This window comes from Crocodylus porosus, unplaced genomic scaffold (genome assembly GCF_001723895.1).
Source record: "Crocodylus porosus isolate Cpor-Errol unplaced genomic scaffold, CroPor_comp1, whole genome shotgun sequence".
Lineage (NCBI taxonomy): Eukaryota > Metazoa > Chordata > Crocodylia > Crocodylidae > Crocodylus > Crocodylus porosus.
This window is the reverse complement of record NW_017728904.1, coordinates 1,443,795-1,452,621: the sequence shown is the minus strand read 5'-3', so window position 1 is coordinate 1,452,621 and position 8,827 is coordinate 1,443,795. Positions and strand designations below refer to the sequence as shown.

The 8,827-nt window shown below is 64.5% G+C and overlaps 2 protein-coding genes across 3 annotated transcripts in view; one reads left to right on the top strand and one right to left on the bottom strand.

Moving 5' to 3' along the window:
• Positions 1 to 98: 98 nt before the first annotated feature.
• On the bottom strand, positions 99 to 3,401 carry FDPS (farnesyl diphosphate synthase). The gene is made up of 9 exons (XM_019556871.1): positions 3,161 to 3,401; positions 2,902 to 3,042; positions 2,637 to 2,717; positions 1,726 to 1,848; positions 1,393 to 1,481; positions 1,025 to 1,097; positions 777 to 854; positions 556 to 690; positions 99 to 359 (listed from the first exon to the last, which is right to left on the bottom strand). Exons 1-9 carry the CDS (start codon positions 3,272 to 3,274, stop codon positions 159 to 161), a joined length of 1,035 nt encoding a protein of 344 aa, XP_019412416.1. The 5' UTR covers positions 3,275 to 3,401; the 3' UTR covers positions 99 to 158.
• A 952-nt stretch (positions 3,402 to 4,353) lies between these two features.
• The window catches only part of PKLR (pyruvate kinase, liver and RBC), a 4,810-nt gene continuing 336 nt past the window's right edge, over positions 4,354 to 8,827 (top strand). Inside the window, exons 1-10 of one of the 2 annotated variants that reach the window (XM_019556869.1) lie at positions 4,354 to 4,438; positions 5,303 to 5,485; positions 5,662 to 5,753; positions 6,096 to 6,227; positions 6,444 to 6,630; positions 6,929 to 7,199; positions 7,573 to 7,723; positions 7,805 to 7,957; positions 8,094 to 8,260; positions 8,585 to 8,766. In XM_019556869.1, coding sequence (XP_019412414.1) covers positions 5,332 to 5,485; positions 5,662 to 5,753; positions 6,096 to 6,227; positions 6,444 to 6,630; positions 6,929 to 7,199; positions 7,573 to 7,723; positions 7,805 to 7,957; positions 8,094 to 8,260; positions 8,585 to 8,766 — 1,489 coding nt within the window. In that variant the 5' untranslated portion in view covers positions 4,354 to 4,438; positions 5,303 to 5,331. Of the gene's footprint in view, positions 4,439 to 5,299; positions 5,486 to 5,661; positions 5,754 to 6,095; positions 6,228 to 6,443; positions 6,631 to 6,928; positions 7,200 to 7,572; positions 7,724 to 7,804; positions 7,958 to 8,093; positions 8,261 to 8,584; positions 8,767 to 8,827 lie in introns of both variants that reach the window. The other variant, XM_019556870.1, reaches the window with a different exon arrangement.

The following is an 8,827-nucleotide window of genomic DNA, read 5'->3' as shown; positions in this document are numbered from 1 at the left end:
CGCCCCCCGGCCCCGCCAGCCCCGCCCCGCTTCCCACAGACAGCCGCTGCAATCATTTAGCTTTATTGGTGCAAACGGTTCAGAGCGCGACCCGCCCCTCCGCCCCGGCGAGGCAACAGGGATCAGTGGTCTTCAGAGCCACAGGCCCAGTCCCCCCATCACTTCTGGCGCTTGTAGATGATGTGAGCCAAGTCGAGGAAGATCTCCTTAGGGAGGCAGTGGGTGTGTGCCTCAATCAGCTGCTGCAGGCGCTGAAAGCTACGCTCCTCGTACTCCTGGTAGACAGCCCTCAAGCCCAGTGTTTCATACAGCTCCTTGACCCTGGCCACTTTCTCTAGCTCTTTCTGCCCATAGTTCTCCTAGAAGCAAAGAACAAGGTCAGACATGAGCCTGAAGTGCAGCACCTCCTACACCCAGACCCTGGTGTTAAGTCCCAGCCCAGCCCCCCTGTGGCCAGGGAGCTTCCCCATAAGCTTAGTAAGTCAGGCTGTGACCCTCACTCCCCCCCCTGCAGACTAAGGGGGGGGTAGGGTCTTAATCTCCCTGTGAGAATACCTCTAGGAGCTGCCTCTGCTCTGGAGAGGCCCGGCGCAGGCACTCCACTACCAGCCAGCTGCACTTGTTGTCCTGGATGTCAGTGCCAATCTTACCCGTCAAGCTCGGATCCCCAAAGCAATCAAGGAAGTCGTCCTGTGGGCAGACAGAGCCTGCTGTCCTGGGCCCCTGTACTCTGGGTGGTCGTATGAGCACCCATGGGAGGGGAAGGGGCCTCCTACCTGGATCTGGAAGAACTCCCCCATCTCCAGCAGGATGGCCTTTGCATTGGCATGCTCCTCCTCACTCTCTATGCCAGCCTGCAAGGAGAGCAGAGAACTGAGATCCCCCAGCCCCTTCACCACCCAGCTCCTCAGCCAGCAGTGCCTGCCCTGACCCACCCAGACATGCACACCACCACAATCCTTCCCCCAGCAGAGGTGCCAGGTCACCCCCGCCAGCCAGCAGCACACAGGCAGAGGACACTCACCATGTACATGGCAGCAGCAACAGGCAGGTAGAAAGAGTAGAAAGCCGTCTTGTATTTAACAATTGCTTTATACCTGCCAGACAGGAGCCACACTCAGTGACCAAGGCCCACAGGGTGCCAGGAGCACCTTGAAGACACCAGAGCCACTTCCCAGGGGCAACTGGCAACAGCATTGCCCAGAGACAATCAAAGCCTCTGGCTTGTAAAGACAGCAGCCAGGGGGGAGCAGCCCAGAGGAGAGGCTCCCTGCTACCCCTCAGCTACACAGAAGTGCCCTGCAGGGCAACCGGCACTGCCGAGACGGCCACATACATGAGCCACACCTGCCCCCAGACGGCAGAGGTAAGGCCTTACCCCCTGGGCCTCACCTCTGCTCAGTGAAGCGGGCCAGGTCCACCTGGGTAGGGGGAGCCGTGATGAGGTCCAGAGCCTGTCCCAGCTCCGTCTGGTAGCTGGTCTGAGGGGGAAGGAGATGCGCTACTCATGTGGCCCTGAAGGCCCCCATCCCTGGACACTCAGAAACTATCCAGGGGAACAAGCAGCTGCCACCACGTGGCATACGGCTTGCACAGCCCAGCAGACATGGGGCAGCTCTCCAAGCGTGACCTGCAGACCTGAGCGAGGTCAGATATGCCCAAGGGGAGCCGATTTAGGGCAGTCAGGCTGCACAGAGGAAAATGGGAGCAAGAGGCCAGCCCCACCTGCAGGAAAAGCTCCAGCAAGTGCAGGTAGTAGGGCTGCCCCCGGCAATATTTCTTCAGCAACCGGTAGATGGAGGATTCAAGGAGGAAGGAGTCGTTCACAGCATCCAAACCAATCCCCTCCTGCAATAGAAGGCCCAGGAGTGGTGAGAGCCAGCCCTCTTTCATCCAGCCTTTGCCAGGCTCAATGCTTCGGTCCTCCCCTACACGCACCACAAGGCAAGCCAGCAGCAAGTTCAAGCTGCAAGGCTCAAGCTTTGGGCAAAATACCCGGATGCATCAGAACAGGGGATTCTCAATGGGTACCACAAGGGGTGGCTGCACCAAGGAGAACTTGTCAGCAGCAACATGGGGAGCCCCATGAAGCAGAAATTTGGTGGTGTAGAAACTGTGAGACTTAACACTGCTGCCAAAAAACTTCCCAGCTCTGCATGACAGGACCCAGCCACGGATCAAAGAGGTGGGCAAGCCCGTGCGCATAGACAGCCCAAACACACCGCACCCTTTCTCCAGCATCAGGAGGCAGCACACAGCCCCTTTTAATCCAGATGTGCCCTGGGAATCAGAGGCGCAAGGAAAGCTGATACAGAACGTGGACAAGAACATCACGGGAGAACAAAAGCAGGGTAAACTGCTACAGCAAGGCACGATGCAAGATAGTACATCCCAGGGCAGTGTGTGCCTGGGAAAGGCTGGCACAAGTGTTGCAACTGCACAAGAGTGTGTGTGAATTGGCAAAGAAACATGAAGCAAGAGCATCTCATGTGGGTGAGCAGCAGTGGGAAAAGCACTTGGCCCGCGCAGAGCCCCGCACTGCCCAGGGGGACGCACGAAGCATCCAAATTGCTGTGGCAGGACCTGGAAGCAGCGATGCCCAGTGCTGTCCACCCCCCTGCTCCGGCCCCTCGTACCTTTTTATACCAGCAGGGCCGGCCCCGGCGAGTGAGGGACGAGTCCATGATATCATCCGCCACCAGGAAAAAAGCCTGGAGCTACAGCAAGAACAAGTCCTTCTCAGACCACACTGGGACTCAGGACTTGAGACCCAGGTCCCCCCAGGCACCGAGGGCTGCGCCAGCCTCCTCCTGGCGGGGAGCCCGACAGGGTCCGCGGTGCTCTCAGGCCCTTCAGGAGCCGGCTCCCCCCCGCACCCGGGTCCCCCAAGCCTGTCCTCACCAGCTCGATGCACCAGCCGACCACCAGTGCGCACTGGACACTGTCCGGGCCCTGCTGCTCGGGCCGCACGAGGCGGCGGAAGGCGGCCAGCACGGTCAGGCCCCGCGTGTGCTTCCCGCCCGGGCTGTTGTACTCCAGCACCTGCGGCGATAAGCGCGTGGCTCCACTGGCACCGGCCCGGCCCGGCCTGACAGCGCCCAGCCCGGGCACGGCGCGAGGGCGAGCGCAGCCTCTTCCCCCCAGCCTACTCCCCGCTCACCTCCTTCAGCCGGGCCACCGCGTCGCCCACCTCGGGGTGCCGCAGCCCGTCGGCCGTGAGGTCGCGCACGACCTGCGGGAAGAAGCCCTCGAAGGCCTGGCGGTCCGCGCCCATCGCCGCCCCCGCCACACGCGGCACGCTCAGGCCCGGCCCCGCGGCTCCGCGTACCAGAGCGAGCGCCCGGCCCAGCAGCAGCCGCCCCACCCCCGCCGTGCTCCTCGCGCCCCGCACCTGCCCCGCACCTGCCCGGCCACGGCCGCTCCACGCTGCCCGCCCCGCCCTCTTTAAACCCCGGCAGTGGCGCAGGGGCGCCTGGGACCTGTAGTGCGCGCGACCCGGCCCCGCGCCCACCGCCGCAGCCACGGGGACCACAACTCCCGGCCTGCCTCGCGGCGGGGGCGGGGCGGCGCCGCGGCCCATCTCGGGGGGCCGCTCCCATTGGCCACCGCCCATCGTATGAGGATGGGCCCTTGGGGCGATGAGCCAGTCAGCGGGCGGCGGGGCGGGGCCACGTCCGGCGGAGCCTCTGGATTGGCTGGAGGCGGAAGGTTGGGCCCTCAGGCAGAAGTACTGTAATCCTTCAGCAACAGTCGGGCAGTGGGCGGGCTCCGAGGGCGGGGCGTCCCCGGTCCCGCCCCCACCCCGTCCCAGACCCCACCCCCGGCTAGCTCTTCCCCGCTGCCTGCCGCTCCGCCTCCTGCTCCCTGCTATATCTGCCGCTCAGCCTGGCACTCCCTGCTCCTCTGCTGTTCTACGTACCGCTTCTTGCTATATCTGCTGCTCTGCCTGCCTCTCCCTGCGCCTCTGGTTGTCACTCCCTGCCCCTCTGCTGCTCTGTATACTGCTTCCCGCCGTATCTGCTGCTCTGTCTGCAGCTCCCTGCCCCTGTGCTGCTCTGCCTGCCTCTCCTTGCCCCACCTGGTCCGACCACAGGGCGTTGTGCCTGTCCCCTGCGTGGCGAAGAGGCAGGTGCAGGCTGAGACCCAGCAGGGTCTGACCAGGGCTGTTGCCACCGTTTGACTCCCACCGACACCTTCCTTCGCTCTCCCGCGGCCCTGCCCCGCCGCTCCGGACCCAGCATCCCAGGCCCCAGGCGAGCAGGGAGAGGCCGTGGCTCCCCGAGCGGGGCCAGGGCTGGGCTGGAGCCGGAGGGGTGGGGACAAGGAGCAGGGAGGGGCGAGGCTGGGAGCTGCCCAGCGGGCTGGCAGGGAGGAGGGGAGAGCTGCCATTTCCTAGTTCCTTGCTGGGGCGTCTCCCGTGGGCCAGCGCCGGAGTGAGGTGGGTGGCTCCTGGCTTGGGCGCAGCCACGGGCCCGGGTTGCAGCCCCTGCCCACCCTGGCCCCTCGTGCCCGCGCGTCAAGCTGGCTCTGCCTGCCCAGGACCCCGGTGCCCAGGCCTGCTCCGTGCATCGCAGCTGCCAGCCTTGCTCCTCCCTGGCCCCAGGACGGCCCATGCGGCCCCAGGGAGCCTGTCTCATACGCCAGGGCAGTGCAACATGGGCTGTCCACGCCATGCTGCTGTGAGACGACTGGCCCCAGAGCCTCCGTGTGGTCCCTGGGGCCTGCATCCCGGCTCCCAGACCCTGGTTCCCGCTGGGCCTGCGCCATGTGTGGGTGCTTGCGCTGGCTTTGCTCCCAGCGGGACCCGGTCTGTGCCAGGGGCTGCAGGTTGATCCCAGGTTGTTGCCAGCTCCTGTCTCAGGGCCTGGTGGTTGTAATGAGCCTGACAGCCAGCAAACCCCCAGGCCACGCAGGAATGACCTCTGGGCTGAGCTCTAGTGACACTTTAACGAGCTCTGATGCGAGGCCTGCTTGGGAGGGGGGGTCTGGGCTGCAGGGAGGCAGCCATGGCAGGACGGCTGCACTGGGGGTGCGCTGTGGAAGATGGGTCCAAGCCCCCTGCTGAGCGATGACCAGGACCTTGGCACCAGGAGGGAAGTGCCTGCCGAGTGGATGGCTGCACAACAGCGGTGTGCAGCCAGCACTCCCCGCTCGTGCTGCCCCGAGCAGGGCGCACTGGCACTGCCCCAAGGAGGCCTCGGCGCTTCCTGCTGCTCCCAGCCCGGCACTGGGGGCCGGGGCTGCGACCCCACAGGCTGTGCCAGGCAGCATCTGTGCGACTGCACCCTCCCTGTCTCAGCAGGGATCATCAGGCCGTGGCTGCTGGAAGACATGGCTCAGCTCACCCAGGAGCTCGGCACAGCCTTTTTCCAGAGGAACCAGCTGAGGGCATCCAGGGCGGACACCTTTCTGGAGCACCTCTGCCTGCTGGACATCGACTCGGTGCCCATCACCACCCGCAACACCAGCATTGTCTGCACCATAGGTACTGCTCTCCCGGGGCAGGGGCAAGAACCACCCTGGCCAGGAGTGGTGGGGGTGCCGGGCCACAGGTCAGCACCGAAGACCTGCCTGGAGGGGCTTGGGCAAGGCCGCAGGGCCCTGAGGGTGGGATGGTCTCTGGGCAGAGGGCCCGAGGGTCTGAGCCTCTGTGCCTGCCAGGCCCTGCTTCCCGCTCTGTGGAGATGCTGAAAGAGATGATTAAGGCTGGGATGAACATTGCACGCCTGAACTTCTCGCACGGCTCGCACGAGGTATGTGGGGAGGGGCCAGGCCCCACAGACAGATGGAAGCAGGGAGCCCACAGCCTGGCACAGGAAGAGGGCACTGGGAGCCCAGGGTGCAGCTAGGGAGTGGGGGACCTCACACCTCACAGGCTGGAGCAAGGGAGGATATTGAGATGGGGACAAGTTTGTGGGCCCAGGGCAGGGCCCAGAGGCCCCTGACTGGGGCAACCAGGGCCCTGAAGGGCAGGTGCAGACAGGGCCCTGATGGGAAGGGAAGGGGCAGGACCAGAGACCACAAACTGGGGCAGGAGCAGGGACAGCACAGCTCTGCACAACAGCCCCCCTGCAGCCGTAGCTCTTCCCTGCCAGTATCATGCCGGCTCCATTGCAAACATCCGGGAGGCGACGGAGAGCTTCGCCTCCAATCCTCTCTTCTACCGCCCCGTGGCCATTGCCCTGGACACCAAGGGCCCCGAGATCCGCACTGGCCTGGTCAAAGGGGTGAGTATAGAGTAGCTGGATGGGAAAAGGGCAGGGGCTGCTGGTGGGGGGGTGCCCTGCCTTGCCTTGGCCTGGCCTGTAGCAGAAAGCAAGGGGTCCGGGAATTGGCAGGGGGACATTGGAGCAGGTGGGACTGGTGTGGTTTGGATGTGGCTGAGCAGGGTCTGCCGGTCAAGCTGGGCATGCTGGAGCCCCCATTGTGCTGTGCCTGTGCAGGGTGAGAACATGGAGGTGGAGCTGGTGAAGGGCTCCCGGGTGATAGTCACCACCGACGAGGCCTACAAGGAGCGCTGCGACCAGTCTGTCATCTGGGTGGACTACCAAAACCTCCCCAGGGTTGTCAAGGTCGGCAGGAAAATCTTTGTGGACGACGGGCTCATCTCCCTGGTGGTCAAGGAAATCGGTGTGTCCCCCAGTGCTCTGTGTCTCCTGCCCACCCCAGGGTGGCACAGGGCACCCCCGACCCGGGCCTGTGACCCCAGAGCTCTGACCACCGCCCGCCCCCCCGGCTCTATGCTACATCCCCACGCTCTGCGCTGTTCTTAGCCCCTGCCGGTCCCCACGGGGGTGCCCGTCCCAGCCCCTGCCCCCCAACCCCTCTGAACCCCACTGCTTCCCTGAGCTTCCAAGTCCCTCCAGGCCCCTGTCCCTGCGCCCCGCAGACCCCGCAGGGCCTGGAACTGCCTCCCTCCCTGCCCCAGGCCCCAACAGCTGCGTGACGGAGGTGGAGAATGGCGGGGTGCTGTGCAGCCGCAAGGGCGTGAACCTGCCAGGGGCGGAGGTCGACTTGCCAGCTGTGTCAGAGCGGGATGTGCGCGACCTGCACTTCGGGCTGCAGCACGGCTTGGACATGATCTTCGCCTCCTTCATCCGCAAGGCAGCTGATGTGGCAGCCATCCGGGCTGTGCTGGGCGAGCGGGGCCGCGCCATCAAGATCATCAGCAAGATCGAAAACCACGAGGGCGTCAGGAAGTAACTGTCCCTGTGTCCCTGGTTGTCTGCCCCCTGCCTATCAGCTGCGGCAGCAGGGGAGAGAAATGTTCCTTTCTGCCCCCCACGTCACCACTGGGGATGGGGCATCATGCCCACCCCAAAGGCATTTCCTCAGGGGCCACAGCAGCACTTACCGGCATGGGGTCATCAGGCACACACAGGCTTGCTCTGGCCATCCTTGTGTCCCACGAGCTCTCAGCTCTGTGGCTAGGCTGGCACCCACTCTTGTGGCAGCCACATGCCATTCCCTGAGCTCCCAGAACATGGCTTCAGTAGCATGTCTTGGCTGGGGTGGGTATGATGGGGACCCCTCTCCTGAGCCCTGTAAAGCTAAGCCCGCTCTGCCCTGCAGGTTCAATGAGATCCTGGATGCCAGTGATGGGATTATGGTGGCACGCGGGGACCTGGGCATCGAAATCCCAGCAGAGAAAGTCTTCCTGGCACAGAAGATGATGATTGGTTGCTGCAACCGTGCGGGGAAGCCTGTGATCTGTGCCACGCAGGTGAGTCTGCTCCAGGCTCCGAGGATCGGGGCCCCGGGGGTTGGTTGCTGTGACAAGCCCTGAGTTCTCTCCTGCCTGCAGATGCTGGAGAGCATGATCAAAAAGCCACGGCCCACGCGAGCAGAGAGCAGTGACGTGGCCAACGCTGTGCTGGATGGAGCTGACTGCATCATGCTGTCAGGAGAGACAGCCAAGGGGGCCTACCCAGTGGAGGCTGTGAGCATGCAGCACGCGGTAAGAGTGCAGGCCGCCGTGGGGAGCTCCCCGTGCCCTGTCAGGGCTCTGCAAGGAGGGGCAGGAGGATGGAGCTGGCTGTGCTCAAGCACATTCACCAGCCCTGCGTGGGCTCCTGTGCCTGCGTCCCATGCAGATCGCGCGGGAAGCCGAGGCTGCCATCTACCACCAGCAGCTGTTTGAGGAGCTGCGCCGGGTGACATCCCTGAGTCAAGATCCCACTGAGGTGACGGCCATTGGGGCAGTGGAGGCCTCATTCAAGTGCTGCGCAGGGGCCATCCTCGTGCTCACCAAGTCCGGCCGGTGAGACCCCGTGGGGCAGGGGCCGCACTCTGGGGGACAGGGGAAGCGAGCCCAGCCAGGGAAGGGTCCTACCCTTGGGGCCATGGTGGGCAACACAGAGGAGTGCAGCGCATTGGTGCCTGCCCCGCCATGGTCTGTCACTCATCCTTGCTCGCGTCACGTCATCCCCAGACAGGGGTAGTGCCCCCAGTGTCAAGGCGACTCACCCAGGCTGCACTGCAAGTGAACCAAATGCAGGTGTCTTGACTCCTGCCCCCGTGCCAACTGTGCAGCCCCCATGGCACCTGGTGTGCAAGTCCTTACCCACCCCTCGGCACCCGGCAGGTCTGCCCAGCTGCTGTCCCGCTACCGGCCTCGTGCTCTCATCATCGCTGTGACACGGAGTGCGCAGGTGGCTCGCCAGGCTCACCTGTGCCGGGGTGTCTTCCCTGTGCTGTACCGCGGCGCCCAGCAGGAGGTGTGGGCTGATGACGTGGATCGCAGGGTGCAGTTTGGCATTGAGATGGGTGAGTGCGAGCCCCACAGCCTCATGCTCTGGCACAGTGCCCGCATAGGCCTGCCCCAGCC

What these genes read in the sequence shown, in the direction of transcription:
- FDPS (XM_019556871.1), bottom strand. Translation starts at nt 3,274, where the DNA reads ATGGGCGCGGACCGCCAGGCCTTCGAGGGCTTCTTCCCGCAGGTCGTG. An exon ending in CGGTGGCCCGGCTGAAGGAG is followed by an intron (nt 3,043 to 3,160) that starts GTGAGCGGGGAG and finishes TTATCGCCGCAG; the next exon opens with GTGCTGGAGTACAACAGCCC. An exon ending in GGCCCTGCTGGTATAAAAAG is followed by an intron (nt 1,849 to 2,636) that starts GTACGAGGGGCC and finishes CTTCTATTGCAG; the next exon opens with GAGGGGATTGGTTTGGATGC.